The sequence below is a fragment of the Nylanderia fulva genome, unplaced genomic scaffold (genome assembly GCF_048542155.1).
Source record: "Nylanderia fulva isolate GAGA-0341 unplaced genomic scaffold, ASM4854215v1 Scaffold41, whole genome shotgun sequence".
Lineage (NCBI taxonomy): Eukaryota > Metazoa > Arthropoda > Insecta > Hymenoptera > Formicidae > Nylanderia > Nylanderia fulva.
The window spans coordinates 728,966-745,360 of NW_028190488.1; the positions used below are offsets into that span (position 1 = coordinate 728,966).

The window sequence follows — 16,395 nt, forward strand, 5'->3', positions numbered from 1 at the left end:
TTGTTTTACCTAATTTAAAGCTTATTTTTTTCCAAATTCAACCATGTGTAATAAAGTTATGTTACGAAATATCATTTTCGAAAATTAATTATAAACGCTCCCGTATATACGCTCATCCGTGCTATGTGCGTAAGTAATTACCGTCGAACAATAAAATATATAAAAAATGTTTTTGTATAATTCTTATTTATGTTTTCTATGTATTTATAACTGCGTATTGTGTATATTTAGATTTAAAAAAAAATTTTTAAATATAATTAATAAGAATTTTTTAAATATACCCCCTGCTTTCTTATTATTTCTTTAATATTTAATTTCTTCTATAAAAATTAAAAACAATTATATTTTATAATAAAATTATTTTTTAATTGAATCTTGCGAATACCAATGTCGCAATATTTGGCATAAACAAATTTTATATCTTACGTTAAATGAATCATAAGATAAGATTATGTGTACGTGTTCCAGATAAGTTATAATTTTTACAATAAAATCTTTAATACGTTAAAATAAATAATAAAATAAGATTATGTGATGACGTATTTCTGATAAGTTAATATAAATTGTTCATGTAGCAGCATAATTCTCACAGTCGGTGTAGTCTTTTCGTTGTAATAATATCTGTGTAAACTGTTCTTTTATTGCAATAGAAAGCAAAATATAACATCTTTGAATATGATTATCAATCCGCTTAACGTTGTTAGACTTTTATTGGTGTCAATAAATTCAATATATTTAACAGAAACGCCAGTAACTGAAGCAGAAGTGGAATTAAAGGAAAACATTAAAAAAATATTACTGGATAGCGTTTTTCATTATAATGGGGTGGAAGTAACGGAAGAAATATATCTCGATTATGAAGAACCTTATAAATTACATAGTTTTGAAATAATTGAAGATGACGAAGAAGCATGGCATGAAGATAGTTTAAATTCTCATCCTCATTGTTCAAATGATGATACAAATTTTGATAGTTCTTATAAAAGACGAGCTGTTGAGTATTGGCGATTTCGGGACACTGATGAAAACAGTAATGACAGAAAAAGGAATCGTCCTCTAAGAGTAGTACAAAATAAATTTAGAAGAGTTTCATCTGAACGTCAGTTAAGGCGATGGGAAGAACAAATACAATCAGGTGGAAGTCGTACAGAAAAATTATCTTACATCTCCAAATTTACACATGATAAATTTACTGCAGCTGTCGAATCAGGATTCATGGTTCATGATATTGATTTAAAAAGATGGGCTTTACAAGCTCAAGAAGAAATAGGAAATTTAAATCCTATATTTAAAGCATCTCACAGTTGGATAGCAAGATTTAAGAAGTCTCACCGAATTGTTTCAAGAAAAGTTACGAAGTTTGTCACTAGAAGAACATTAGAAGATTCTGCTGATTTGCAAAAATCAGCTGATGATTTTCTGGAAACAGTAAAACCTCTTATTGAACAGTTTGGATCTGAAAATATTTACAATTCAGATCAAAGTGGTTTCCAATTGGAACTTCACTCTGGAAGATCATTGTCTAACCAGGGAGAAAAGAAAGTAGAACGTGTCGTGCAATCCATATCATCAACAACCCATTCATATACGATACAACCAATAATATCCTGTAATGGCAATTTGTTGTCCCCTTTATTTATTGTATTAAAAGAAGCTAATGGTAAATTTGGACCAAGAGTACAAGAAAATTTATTTAAAGCAGAAAATGTTATTGTAAAAGCATCGAAATCTGGTAAAATGACATCAGGTATTTTCCTTTTATAATTACTTTTTTTAACAACCTTATTTTATTTAACAATTTAATAAGAGTCATAAAAAAACTATTAAATTAACATTTATATTTTGTACAGATCATTTTAAAATGTGGTTAGAAGAAGCTTATTTCGCAAACATTGGTCCTAATAGCGTTCTTCTTATCGATTCATGGACTGGACATTGCCCCAATATGATTTCGGATTTAACACCTCCTGGAACACATATTACTACTATGATAATACCGAAAGGAACTACAGGGAAAATACAACCATTAGATGTTTATGGATTCAGAATTTGGAAAAATTTTGCTAAAAGATTTTCAGATGCGGTTTTACTGTTGGAAAGTAATATAAACTTACATGAACGAAATAATATAATAAAATTGCAATCTTTGATACATAATCAATTGTCATCCCCACGATATCAAAACTTATTTAAATATTCGTGGTTTAAAAGTGGTTATACGAATGAAAGACCAGACGAATTCGAAAATCCAGTACACTTTAGTTTAGACGAAACTTTAACAAAATGTGATATCGAAGGTTGCAATAATATAGCTGTAGTAAGATGTTCTTGGTGCAAGAAGTCATTATGTTTGAAACATTTTTTTGTCGAATATCATTATTGTAATGTGTCTAATGAGTGAATAATATAAAATGCAAATACATTTTTAAAAAAATCTAAATATACACAATACACAGTTATAAATACATAGAAAACATAAATAAGAATTATACAAAAACATTTTTTATATATTTTATTGTTCGACGGTAATTACTTACGCACATAGCACGGATGAGCGTATATACGGGAGCGTTTATAATTAATTTTCGAAAATGATATTTCGTAACATAACTTTATTACACATGGTTGAATTTGGAAAAAAATAAGCTTTAAATTAGGTAAAACAAAATTTTTAATTTTGAAAAAAAAAATTAGGTGGTGAGGGTTTTTTAAAAAAAAAAAAAAAAAAAAAAATTTTTGTTCATATAACTTTAAAGTACTCTTCAAGCCATTAAAATTTGTTGTACGTTTTTTCTTTATATCTCTTATAGTTTAGCAGATATTTGATCCTAAAGAAAAATACCGTTATTCTTTAAAGGGGTGTTTCACCCCTTAAAACTCAAATTGCGCACGTATAAAAAAATACGTGTCTTTTAGATTTGTGTATTTAACAACATATTTCAAGGAGAATCAAATCGGTTCCGGACAGTTGTGACATGTCCCTTGTTAGACAATTTTTCTCATAACACATTTTTGTCGTTGTTAGATCTGTCAAAAATAGGGTAATTTAGATCTTTTGCTGTTAGTCTTTCTTTACTAAAAAGAAAGATGGTATAACCGCAGTTGCATTGTATTCAAATAATGTTCCAAGGTTTGTAAGTTCTGTTAGACGTGACATGCAACGCAATTTTTTCGTGCAGTTTCCTCTTTCGAATGAATTACTGGCGAGTCTCTTACAAGTGGAAATTCTTGGTAAAAATTGTAAGCTTTAAGAGAAACGTGTTGCACAGTAGAATGTGCGTGCGTGTGCTTCTCTTTAATATATTTCTATTCCGAAAAACGCGCGAGTGCAAAATTACAATTTTATCAAAGTGAAAGAAATTCTCACTTTTTATATAATTTCGTGATATTTCGGATATTACTCGTTCATTATCATTTTGTGTTACACTTATTCTTCTTATTTAATATTTTTTCAATTTCTCAAGTATTTTCCGATTTTATTCACTATCCCCGTGATAAAATAAATATTCTTGGTATTTCTATTTTGCATTCGCACATAATGAATTTACATTGAATAATTTAAAGTTATATAAAAACGTAACGCACCCCGCGAGGCTGTACAAATGTTTACTAATGCAAAACATCGACCGACATTCTGGGTTGAAAATGCATGTATATTTATTATTACAACCAACAGCTATACATATAATTGTATGTACACGCGACTCCAGCATCGATTATATCTGCCACCAATAAAGTATACGCATTGACAAGAAGTTAATGAGAAAAGCGTGTGCCATACGCGCAATACACGCGTTTTATACGGGTTCGAAAAAGAAAAACCAACGCTCGTGTTACAGCGAATTAAGCAACAGGGTCGAGAGGGAAATAATATGATGGTAAACTAAAGCATCGCTCTTTTTGTCACCGCATCAGCATGTCGAGATTCGCGCTGGTAAAAATAATGTACCCTCTGCTGCAATACATTTAAAAGGTAAAATGAGGGTGAGACTCAATCTGTATAAATAAATACTCATCTGCGTATAAATAAGTATAATAAGGAAAAAGGGTTACGCGCTTACTAGGACCCTACGCAAATACATCACTGCGGGGCCCTCGATTTCCCAGCAGGGAAGAGGCCCCTCTTAACACTTCTCCTTCAACACAGGGGTGAAAGAAAGAGGGAGAGAGAGGACTGGAACAACGAAGAAAACGCGTGCACGCAGAAGCGAGAGCGAGCGATCGTTCGCCATTTATTTACTCCGGGATTTAATCGCATCCGCTGACCGCCGTTTCCTGTCGCTACGGGCAGCCTGTTTCTTGCGCGAGTAGGGCATTAGAAAAATATTAGTAGCTCGCTCGCTCTCGCTCGCTGGCACGTTGGCCGAGACGAGGTAATAACGTCATTCCGGACGGCGCGCCGCGACGAGAATCTGAAATTGATGGTCGCGGTAGCGATTTCGTAATTGCCCTACCTGTGTACCTACGCGTTACCCTTATTTATTACTGTTGCCCGGGTGCCATTAAAGGTTTGCTATTTTTTTCATGTATATGTGTGTATATATACATATATATGAAGAAGGGAGAGAGAATAGGATTGGAGGAACACCGGAGGGATGCTGCACATTTTTTTTTTTCTCATTTTAGTGTTTGCTCTTCGCTCGTTTCTCATTTTTCAGGATCATACCGCGATGTTAATATTCTTAAGAAGCACGATCGTTTCGAGCATATAGATACCATATCGTAAACGGCATTCCGTTCGTTCGAGTGCGTAACTTTGAGGATTTATCGTTTACATAGATTTACGTTCGGAACCGCGAATCCTTGTTGCGCCAGAGATCGAAGTTATATTGTTCGATATCCCGCGGTTCGCATCATCGGGAATTTAAAGAGAAGAAATCATTGGAGATTTTCGAGACATTAGTTTCATTCAAGGACTATTTCTTGATGGTAAATATAAAAAATTTAACTAATTAATTTTCAAAGGTCTCTCTTCTCTCGATTGCACGGAGAGAATTTTCTCTTAGAATTTATCCTAAAAATCATGGTAATCCTGGGACAATATGGTATTGTAAGAGATCCTCTGATTAATATTTATCAAAATAAAAAATATTAATATGTACACAGTAAAATTAATCGAACATATTTGATATCTTATTGTGTGGGTATTAATTTTTTTATTGTGATAAGTATTAAAATTCTTCCAGTATCATATTGTCCCATGATTTTCAGGATAAGTTCTAAGAAACAAATTCCCTCTGTGTGTCCTTTAAATTCTTTCACATTTTTGACAAATTGTTTACACTCTTTGCGAAAACGTCTTAGATCCGTCCCTGATGCGGATCGACATCTTCTGCATTTCTTGACTTCCCGCGGACGAAGATTCGATCGGGAGGAGGAAACCGCGGACGGGGGGCCCCCTTTGATGGATATCCGCCGGTAAAAATTATCATATATACCGCGGAGCGGGAGTAACGACCGACTAGTACGACGGGATCCCGGCGTGTATTATATCGACGACGACGCGACGCGGCGACGACGCGTGTGCCAGGAGGCTCTCGGCATCGCGATTCTCCATTCGCATCGTACGTGCAGGGTCAACGTTCGGATGCGTCGTATATATTTCTTTGCAACACGGAGGAATCGATCCGGCGCGTTAAACGCGGCTAGTTTGTACAACCAACTTCGCCGACCACTTTGGCGCTCGCGATACTTGGCACTTGGGCACGCACGTGGAAAGAAGGTCGTCAAGTTGTCAACACATACATGTATACGTACACACACGCATTCGAGCGGACAGATGATGGCCGGTACACAGTTGAACAATTTCTGGTAAATTTAACAGATATCACATATGTCCCATAAATGGTCCACAGAAATTTTTGTGTTAATTTTTAACATAACATGATGAATTTAATACAATATTTAATAGAAACATTTTAACAGAGACCTTTTTTTAACAAGAAAACACAATTTTCCAACTATGTAATTTTTGAAGTGATCTAAAAGAAAAATAAAACTAACGAACGATATTTTTGATAAAGATACATAGATTAAATTATTCCAAATTATATAGAAATCACAATCAAAGAACATCTTTTTTTTTGTACAAAATCTTTTTTTGTTGACAATTGAAATGTCAATTTTTCTGTGAGTTAAACGTATAATTTATTGAAATGTCAAGCTGAATTTTTTAAAAGTGATTTTATCAATTTGAGCATTTGATTAATCTCGTTCGACTTCAATGAATATTAACGCCGCTTCAGAAGGTTCGCTGTTTTTGCGAGAAAAAAATATTCGTTTCTTCGGTATTGACGATTACGATAACGTGACATTAATGCACGTCGACGTGCGGTTTACGCGGTGAAAATGTCTCGGGCAGCGCCACGTGAAACATATGTCAGAGCCTCGACGTCGTCACCGCGTGGCGAAGAAAGTGTCCAATATCGCTTCCGAGAAAAGCGCGTAAACGTGCGATATCCAGCCGTGCATTGTTTCGTCTGTTGGAGTCGGAACCGTCGTTAACCATCGGGGGACCAACCGAGCACGTTTGCCGGTATGGTACACAATGTTTCAACGCCGAAACACCCGGTGATCGATGTCTGCGTGACATATCCGGCAACCAGACCTTACGGCGACTTTTATTCTTTCCTTCAAGTCTCCTTTTTCTCGAACGTCTCTCTTTTTTATTCTCTCTTTTTTCACGATTTTATAAATTGCCTTGATTTTACATTTATTATTTAGAATTCCGCAAGAATTGACTTCATGAAATATCTTCAATAAAAAGAAGAGAGCATATATATTTATTTAATATATAATAAAATAGGTTTATTTAAGAGATTTAACTCTTCTTCGCTGAAGTAATATTCAACTCTATGAATCGTCATTGAGAATTAATGTGCTTACTTAATAAATCTTAAGAAACGCGCGAAGAGAGAGGACTGGTAAATCTCGAATGAAGTTTGCACTTGCAACTGATAGGACGAGAGTCGAGACTTAAAATTTCCTGTATGATCTTGAGGCTTTAACGAGTCGTTATTTAAACTGCGCATAGAAACTGTGCGTAAATGAAAACAGAAAAAGACGTTATAATGTATATATTTGCAGCGCCAACTTTATAGTAGTCCCTTAATCTTGGAGAGTCCCTCTTATACCAACGTGAGTTTATACGCTGCAAAGAATATATTATTACTAAAGGAGAAATACGCTATTCACACAACACACCATTGGCTATATTCCCGTGTGGCAGCGCGGTCGTACATTTGCGTGCTATCGCTCGGCCCGGACTCAAATGGGTTTAGAATTACAAGACAAAGTGAGTGGACCGAGTGCATTATCGCATAGCGCTGACATCGTGAGACTCCGCCGCTCAATTATGCAGCTGCGCGCGTTGGGTGTTAGCTTTCTTCTTCTTTTTTTCTTTTTTTCACTCTCGTTCGTGCACGTATGGCGCTTGCATTATCACACATCTAGTTGATCGTCGATTCTAGGAATTTGTGGCAAAATAATCTCAAATATATATGTATGATAGCACACATACTTTTCCTCTTGTAGTTTTCCTATATCAATTTTGTAAAATTCCTCGAATATTTTATATGTACACAGAGAACATTTTTTCTTGGAAGTTACCCTGAAAATCATGGTGGAATTTGATGAGTTTCTCTGATTAATATTTTGACCACAATAAAATATAAAATATGTTTGATTAATTTTACTATGTATACATATTAATATTTTTGATCAATATTAATTATGGTAAATTCTAACAAAAAATTCTCTTTGTGAACGTATGAAATTTTTTGTCGAAATTTGCAATATAAAAACATATAGAGAACAAGATATTCTTTAAGTTCGAGTTTTCAGTACACGCTGATGATAATCTTAATAATAATGTTTCCGAGTGAAACTCTTCAGTCGCTCTCAGATGGATGATTTCCTCGTTCGGATTTGCATTTACGAGTCGAATGTTTCGGGATTTACCTCTCGGCATCTCGTCGATCGTGAACAAGGACTCTCTCACCGCGGTCATCCGTATGCACACGCGGTCGTATTTATAGTTTGACCGTTAAAAACAACATATAGCGCCGAGTCTGCGGTGGCCCGTTCAACAGGCCACGTAGAGTACGGGACCGGTCTCTTAATCCTCACTCGAAATAAACACGCACACGTGCACTGTCAGCGAGCAAAAACACGCCTCTCCTCCTCGACGTGTCTTGGAGACTCCGCGTTTTACGGCGAACACCCGTTATACGCTTCTGTCCATCGCCACATAAAGAATTTTCAATTTCGTTAACAATAAGTGTCGTTCCAAAGAGTGCGAGAGAAAGAATTTTGTCTTAAAATTCAAATCCCTGAAAATTATGATGATAATCGTAGAACAATATGCTATTGGAAGAATTTTATAAGTTTCTTCGATTAAATATTTATCACAAAATAAAAAATGTTTATGTACATATATTGTAAAAAATTAATCGAACATAATTTATATCTTATTGTGGTAGATATTAATATTTTTATTGTGGTTTGGTTAACTCGCGCCGTTACGTTTGGAAAGTATCATAAGAGTCGGGAATAAAATAACGCGAGAGGCATTTATTGTATATAATTCAAATTATATTCTTCGAGGAACACAGTCTTTTAAAATCGATACATGAAAAATCGTTCGGATTTATAATGTGCGTCCGTACGCGGCGACTGTCAAGAACGGAATCCTCTTGTCATCTCAAAATGTTCTATCTATATCTTGCCTCAAAAACGCCCTTCGCTAGGCTTCGAGAGGCTTCGCGAATTTTCTATATGTTTTACTTGTTTGTTTCTGTACTACTCGTCTTTCGTCTCGTCTGTTATATTTTATTTATGTTTATTTGTGCCTTTGTCCTTTTCGTATATGTGATTGTCCGTCTTCGTATGCGTGTTTTCCTTGTTAATTTCAGGGAAGTATGTGACGATGTAATCGCCACAGTACTCCCCCGCCAGTGCTATACCGATAGCACGTTATCGCCCGAATATTGCGCTGTTTCCGCGATAATTTCTTCGCTAGCAGACCGAGACGAATGTTAAATTTTGCTCGTCGTTATGATGCATTCGAAGCGCAAAAACAAGAATAGATATGACGCAACAAAAATACAATAATAAATAATAATAAATAATAATAAATAATAATAAATAACAATGGTATAATAATAAAATACTATTCTAACGCACGTCGCTCTCGGTCTGAGACTCGTCAATTTAATTTTACAAGAATAAAACGCGAAATAGATATACTAAGTTTCTGCTGTGTGTCAAATTCGTTTTTTCGTTGCGTTCCGCGGTTCGTGTCGATCATACTAAAAAATTTTCCAACGAGAACAAAATCAAAGAAAATTGAAATCGCGAGAAATATGTCTTATTTTTTAATTTTTTTATTTTTTTATTTTTTTTTTTTTTTTTTCTCGCGGCGGTTCCTCACGGCTTCGCATGCTGCACATCCTGGTTCCTCGGTGCTACAGGCCCGCCTGGAAACGACTCGGGAATCGGACCTTTCTTCCCGCTCTCGTTGTTCTCTGGCTCTCTCGGGGCAGCGGCCTCGCGTCCTCTCGCGCGTTTCGCTGCTCGACCTCGATGTCCCGGTCTCGTGCCGCCCGTCCGTCGGCCGCATCCTCTCGGCTCCGTGTCGCCGACCCTGCCGAGCTGCCATCTCCTGCTTCGGGCTGTAAAATGTAAGCAGGTTTAAGACGGTCTATTGAGACCGTTTTCTCTTTGCCGTGCATACGCACGACAAAGACCTTGTCGCCTCGGCTGATCACTGTGTACGGCCCCTCGTACGGCGCCTGCAGCATCTTTTTGGGCCCCTCGCGTCGCACGAACACCTGTTCGGCCGTCGCCAGGTCCTTGTACATGAACGGCCGTCGCTCCCCGTGTCGGGTACCGTCCACCGGTCGTAGCTCCTCGAACTGCTCACGCAGCGTCCTCGCGAAGTCGGCAGCGTCGTCCTCGCTGTCCGTAGGCCGTCGGCTCAGAAATTGCCCCGGGATCCTCAGCGTCTGGCCGTACACCAGCTCCGCTGCGGTCGCCTGCAGGTCGTCTCTCCACGCTGCTCGGATCCCAAGCAGCACCGTCGGCAGCACCTCTGTCCAGCGATCGTCTTGCTGACATTTGATGGCCGCCTTGAGCTGGCGATGGAACCGCTCGACCATTCCGTTCGCCTGCGGGTGGTACGCCGTCGTCCTCAGCTGCTGCACGCCCGTCAGCTCGCTGAGCCGCCGAAAAAGATGGGACTCGAACTGGCGCCCCTGGTCCGTGGTTATCCGCACGGGCGCCCCGAATCGGCAGATCCACCCTCCGTAGAAGGCCCTCGCGACCGTCTCCGCTTCCTGATCTCGCAACGGGAACGCCTCAGGCCATCGTGTGAAACGGTCTACGCACGTCAGGCAATATCGTTTGCCCTCCGAGACCGGCATCAGGATGATATCCAGGTGGACATGCTCGAACCTGCTGGACGGCGCAGCAATTGTTCCGAGCGGTGCCGACACGTGTCGTGATATCTTCGATTGCTGGCAAGGCACACATGCTCGAGCCCAGCCTCGGCAGTCGGCGCCCATCGACGGCCAAACGAAGCGCTGCGCCACGAGCTTGCCCGTCGCCTTTATTCCTGGATGCGCCAAATTGTGAATCAGGTCAAATGCGGCCCGGCGAAAAGGCCTTGTCAAGAATGGTCGTGGTGTTGTTGTTGCCGTGTCGCAGTAAATTGCTCTCCCGATTCCGGGAATCTCCACTTTCTCGAGCTTCAGCCCGGACTCTCGCCGCAGGTACTCTCCGATCTCCTCGTCCTTCTCCTGCGATTCCGCCAACGCGGCGTAATCCAGGGGAGAATTGAGCTCCTCGATCCTCGACAACGCGTCGGCCACGACGTTTTCCACGCCCGCTACATGTCGAATGTCGGTGGTGAACTGCCCGATGAAGTCCAGGTAGCGGAACTGTCGCGGCGTGCTCTTCTCGGGCTTCTGGCGGAATGCGTATATGATTGGCTTGTGATCCGTATATATCGCGAACGTGCGGGCCTCCACCATGTGCCGAAAGTTCTTCACCGCCAGATAAACTGCCAAAAGCTCTCGGTCGAACGCACTGTACTTCGTTTCGGCTGGGCTTAGCCTTTTCGAGAAAAACGCCAAGGGTTCCCAGCCGTCCTTGCCTCGTTGTTGTAACGACGCGCCGATGCTTTGTTCGGACGCGTCGGTAAACAAAGCGAGCTCCGCGTTCACCCTGGGATGTCTCAACAGTGCAGCTTGGGCTAGGTTTGTTTTCGATGCCTCGAATGCCTGTTGAGCCCGCGCCGTCCACGATATCGTCGCCTTTCCTTTGATATTCCCCTGTAGCAGATCGTTCAGGGGCGTCAATACTTCGGCGGCCCCGGGCATGAACCTCCTATAGAAGTTCACCATGCCCAAATATCTCCGAAGTTCCTTCGCCGTCCTCGGCGACTGCATCGTCAGTATCGCCTCCACCCGCGCCGGCAGTGGGCGAGTTCCTCCTTCGGAAACCTCGTATCCGAGGAATTCCACGCTGCTCTGGCCGAATTTACATTTCGCGGGGTTGATGACGACCCCGTATTCTTGAAGGCGCTCGAACAACATCCGCAGGTGTTCGCGATGTTCTTCCTCCGATGATGACGCGACGAGGATATCATCGATGTACGCGTAACAAAAATCGAAATCGCGCAGAACTTCGTCTATGAAGCGCTGGAATGTCTGCGCCGCGTTGCGTAATCCGAACGACATGTACGGAAATTCGTACATGCCGAACGGCGTGGTGATCGCCGTTTTCGGCACGTCTTTTTCCGCCACCGGAATTTGATGATACGCGCGCACCAAGTCCAACGTCGTAAACACTGTCTTTCCGGCGAGAGCCTGCGCGAAATCTTGAATATGTCGCACCGGGTAGCGATCAGGAATCGTTCGCGCGTTTAACGCCCTGTAATCTCCGCAGGGCCGCCATTCCTCGCCTTTCTTTGGCACCATGTGCAGGGGAGCCGACCAGCAACTATTCGAAGGTCGTGCGACCCCGGCTTCCACCATTTTTCGAAACTCTCGCTTCGCCGCCGCCAATCGGTCCGGAGCGAGTCTCCGCGGCCTGCACGCGACGGGCGGTCCCGGTGTCGTCTCTATGTAATGCCGCGTGGCATGGATCGCGCCTCCCGGACGTCCGTCCGGCCTCGCGATGTCGGCGTACTGCTCCAGTAATCGGTGGTACTGCGTTTCTCCCGTAATTGTCTTTACGCTGGGTGCATCACATTGGATGCAACGTCCACGCGCGGTTAGACTCGTCAATTGGTCGATTAAACGCGATCCGCGTAAGTCCACCAGCAGTCCGTAATGTGCGAGAAAATCGGCGCCGATTATCGGTTTCGAGACGTCCGCGACCACGAACCGCCACGAAAATGCCCGTCGTAATCCGAAATTCAACTGCAGTGTCTCTGTTCCGTACGTCAAAATCGGTGTGCCGTTGGCGGCCGAAAGTTCGTAGGTGGATCTCTGTCGTGGTCCTCGAACCATCTTCCGAGGGTACACGCAGAGATCCGCACCCGTGTCAATTAAAAACGTCACTTTTGAAGTCGCGTCGGTCACAAATAGGCGTCGCGTACCGTGGCCTGAGTCGCTCGCCGCCACTAGCGACCGGCCCCTGCGTTTCCCTGCTGCATCGAGCAGGGTGCCCTGCACTGTCTGGCGTCCGCCCCGAATTGCCAGTGATACCAGCACATTCCACTGGCCGGCGGATCGCGACCTCCCGATCGCGCGCGCGGGCGCGAACGCGAACGCGAACGCGGACGACGTCGGTCGTCATCGCGACTTCCTCGGTAGCGCGCACCGCCGATCGCCTCAATTGAGTGCCGAATCGCCGCCATCTGCTCCGCGATCTCCTGCTGCATCGTCAGCCGCATCTGCGCCAGCCGCACCTCGAATCTCGCCTCCAGAGACGCGGGATCACTTGCGTTCTGCCCCTGAGGCGCCACGGCTCTCGTCGCTTCCGCCACTTGGAATATCGGCGCCCGGGTTGCCTCGATTATCGCGTCCGCGATGTCCGCCAATTGTTCTGGCGTGTCTCCCGTTCGCGTCACTAAATGCGGCTGAATATACGCCGGCAGCCGACTTAGCCAGATCGTTCGCAGGACCTGGTCGCCCACGACACTTCCGGCGAGGCCGCGCAGGCGCCGCAAGAACTGCGACGGCTTGCGATCCCCGATCTCTTCGTGCTCCAGGAGTCTTCGGGTTTTGTGCTCCTGCGACAAGCTGAGCCGTTTGATCAGCTCTGATTTCAATGTCTCATACGCGCGTTCCGCGGGCGGATTCATGATGACGTCGCGCACCTCGACCGTATAGCGCGGTCCGATGGCCGTCAGCGCGTACCCGAATTTCGTTGCGTCGACCGTGATTCCGGCGGCTTGGAAACTCCGGTCGACGATACTGAACCAGAGCTCAGGGTCCGACGGCGTGAACTCTGGCATTCGCATGCCCACGCGGCTCACCTCAGGGGCGGGTAAAAAATACCCTGGCGGCTGCTCAAATCTCGCCGGTTGCATCCCGGGCAGACTTATCGGCATCCCGTGGAGTCGCGGCTGCTCCAGCACTCGTGCCTCCGGCTCCGTCAGCGGGACGCTCGTTTCCTCGTCCCGTGTCACCACCATTGCACACGCACCGCACTCAGTAATTCGTGTGGTCAGAAAAATATAAAAAATCGCGAATTCCCGCTCGTTCGCGATCACGTCGGGGTCACCACTTTGGTTATCTCGCGCCATTACGTTTGGAAAGTATCATAAGAGTCGGGAATAAAATAACGTGAGAGGCATTTATTGTATATAATTCAAAGTATTGTTGCGCCCCCGTGTTACGCCCCTGGATCTACATCTTTGTATCGGGTGATACTTTTCGCGGGATCAACTCTTTACGCCTCCGGAAGATCGTCGTCAAGGGAGTTGTTGTTAAACAACTAAGGGTCTTCTTCTGTTTTCGGGAGACATGACAGATTTGGTCTAGCGGTCGCATCGTGTGGACGTTTTCCGAGACCCTGAGCTTCTTTGCATTACGAATGCACTATTTGTTATATTTCATTGGTTTCGTGTATTGGTTCCTCATATTAAAGTTCATTTCCCTATTACGCGAGTGTCTTTATTTCGCGCGCGAGTGAGAGTGACTGTGTGTGAGTGACTGAGCGAGAGGCGTCCCGAGGACGCAACATTTTGGGGGCTCGTCCGGGATCAAAACCGAAAGAATCGCATCTTCCTGAGAGAACGCCAAAATGACGACTAAACATTCGCCGAAAGCGACGCGTTCCCGAACAACGATGAAGGAGATAGACGAGACGGATGCGTTGCAGACCGCACTGCGAGAACTACGAGAAATGCGGGCCGAACGAGAACATCAGCAAGCTCGCTTTGAGACTCTTCTCCGAGAGAAGGACGAACAGCTGCACCAGCTCGAATTGAGGATCTCCTCGCAGCAAACTAACCAGCTAAGTCCTTCTAATATAAGAGCTTCTGGGGATACACGACTGAATTTAGCTTGCGCGAGTACCGCGAGTGCCGCGATAGCCGCGAGTGCCGTGATAAACGCGGGTGAGACGACCGGTGACTTTCGTGCGAAAACGGGCTTAAAACTGAAGCCCGATACATTCGATGGAAGGGTTCCGCTGCGGGAGTTCCTCTCCCAATTTCTTTTGATAGCCGTCGCGAATAATTGGGATGAGAAAGCAAAAATGATTACTCTCGCTGCAAATTTAAGGGGAAAAGCTCGGTCCGTTTTAGAAAATGTCGAGAATTTTGAAGAATTAACATTCGCGGAATTAAAATCAAAATTAGAGTTGCTTTTTGAAGACGGAAACTTGACGCAAAATTATTACTATCTTTTTACGACACGGAAACAAAAATATGGAAAGGATTTCGCTTCCTTTGGAGCCGAACTTGAGAGACTGTCGCGTCTGGCTTACCCCGAATGTCCATATGCGGTCCGCGATAAAATAGCATGCGCGCAATTTGTCTCGGCATTAATAGACGGGTTTGTCAAAAGAACCCTTCAACTGGAGGGAATTACATCCTTAAATTTGGCTATAGAAAGAGCTAAGGCCATAAAAATAATTCAGGGGGATAGTTTTGATAGAAAAAGAGACAATTTTAGTAATAAAGGAAATTACGGCAAAATAAGTCAAAATTATCAAAAAGGAGAGAGGAGCGACGCGCGAACCGATTCCGAAAAAAAGAAAAGCGAACGGTTTGACTCGAAAGGGGAAGCGCAAGCGAACAACTTTTCGGCCAAAGAGAAAGAATGTTGGTCTTGCGGGAAGACTGGGCATTTGCGTTTTCAATGTCCTGAGGCGAAGAAAACTAGAGGTAGTTGAATTTTTCGGGGAAAATTCAATTCTTACAGAAAACGCCCCGACGTCCAATTTTGTTGATCTCATTGATTGTAGTGTTAGAAGGACCTTTCTCTATTGTAAAGAAATTCAACGATGTGGTGTACTGCATTCAGAAGACACCCAGACATCGGAAGAAAGTAGTGCATGCAGATAGATTAGCTCCATTTTTAGATAGAAATATTGATTGTTAATTAGAAATAGTACAAAACTCAAATAAAGATTGCTAGGAATTGGAGAGTTGTGTTTGTGTGTATATTTGTAAGTGCATTTTTTTAATTGGTGAATTTATTCTGCGTAAGGAATGTTTTCTTTTCTAGTTGGAAATTTTTAAGAAGAGGCTTGCCTGAGTTTCTGTTACAAGAGAATTCTCTGAGGAAGTTCCTGCGACCATTACTCATCGAGGGCAACTGGCTCCTTTCAATTGAGAAGACCGTCTCATCTTCAGAAGATCGGTCATTTGGTTCATCACGTTGAAGACTGTCCCTCTCGTGGTTTTTGATCCGTGGTTTTCCCACGAGACTGAGGGCAAATGCCGGGACAGAGACTTAGGGTGTTCACGAGGAACGTTGGGTCCACGGAAGATATTCCCCCCCTTTGTCTGAAGATTCATGGACCATTTCGTTATCCTTCCGGGAGACGGCGAGTATAGTGAAACCGCGAAGACAGCAGGGATATCTTCTATCAACTCGACTGTTATGGGAAAAATCTGGCCAATTTTTCTTCAAAAAAACAGTTCGAGTACGGAGAGGAGGAGGGCGAAGCTCGGTAACCTGTAGCAGCAGCTAAGGGAGAGCAGGATTCGTCCGGACAGTGTAGACGCAAAAAGAGAGGGACCAGGCGTTTCGTTCGGTAACCTGTAGCAGCAGCTAAGGGAGAGCGGAGTATCGTTGGTGCCCTAATAGCAGCGTCAGAGTCCTGGGTCTTCAATCTCCGTGAGAATTGTCGGGACGACAATTTTGAAGAAGGGGGGCAGTGTTGCGCCCCCGTGTTACGCCCCTGGATCTACATCTTTGTATCGGGTGATACTTT

The 16,395-nt window shown here is 43.1% G+C and overlaps 2 protein-coding genes across 2 annotated transcripts; one reads left to right on the forward strand and one right to left on the reverse strand.

The window, feature by feature from the left end:
- Positions 1 to 292: 292 nt before the first annotated feature.
- Positions 293 to 2,983, forward strand: LOC146721802 (uncharacterized). Its single transcript, XM_085486231.1, has 2 exons — positions 293 to 1,747; positions 1,851 to 2,983. Exons 1-2 carry the CDS (start codon positions 676 to 678, stop codon positions 2,399 to 2,401), a joined length of 1,623 nt encoding a protein of 540 aa, XP_085342357.1. The 5' UTR covers positions 293 to 675; the 3' UTR covers positions 2,402 to 2,983.
- A 9,630-nt stretch (positions 2,984 to 12,613) lies between these two features.
- Positions 12,614 to 13,798, reverse strand: LOC114943812 (uncharacterized). The gene has a single exon (XM_029319542.2). It carries the CDS (start codon positions 13,751 to 13,753, stop codon positions 12,626 to 12,628), a length of 1,128 nt encoding a protein of 375 aa, XP_029175375.2. The 5' UTR covers positions 13,754 to 13,798; the 3' UTR covers positions 12,614 to 12,625.
- Positions 13,799 to 16,395: the final 2,597 nt, after the last annotated feature.

Bases quoted from the DNA above. Each gene is read 5' to 3' on its own strand.
- LOC146721802 (XM_085486231.1), top strand. From the start codon at position 676: ATGATTATCAATCCGCTTAACGTTGTTAGACTTTTATTGGTGTCAATA. The intron at 1,748-1,850 runs GTATTTTCCTTT...TATTTTGTACAG, and splicing joins ATCTGGTAAAATGACATCAG to ATCATTTTAAAATGTGGTTA.
- LOC114943812 (XM_029319542.2), bottom strand. From the start codon at position 13,753: ATGGCGCGAGATAACCAAAGTGGTGACCCCGACGTGATCGCGAACGAG.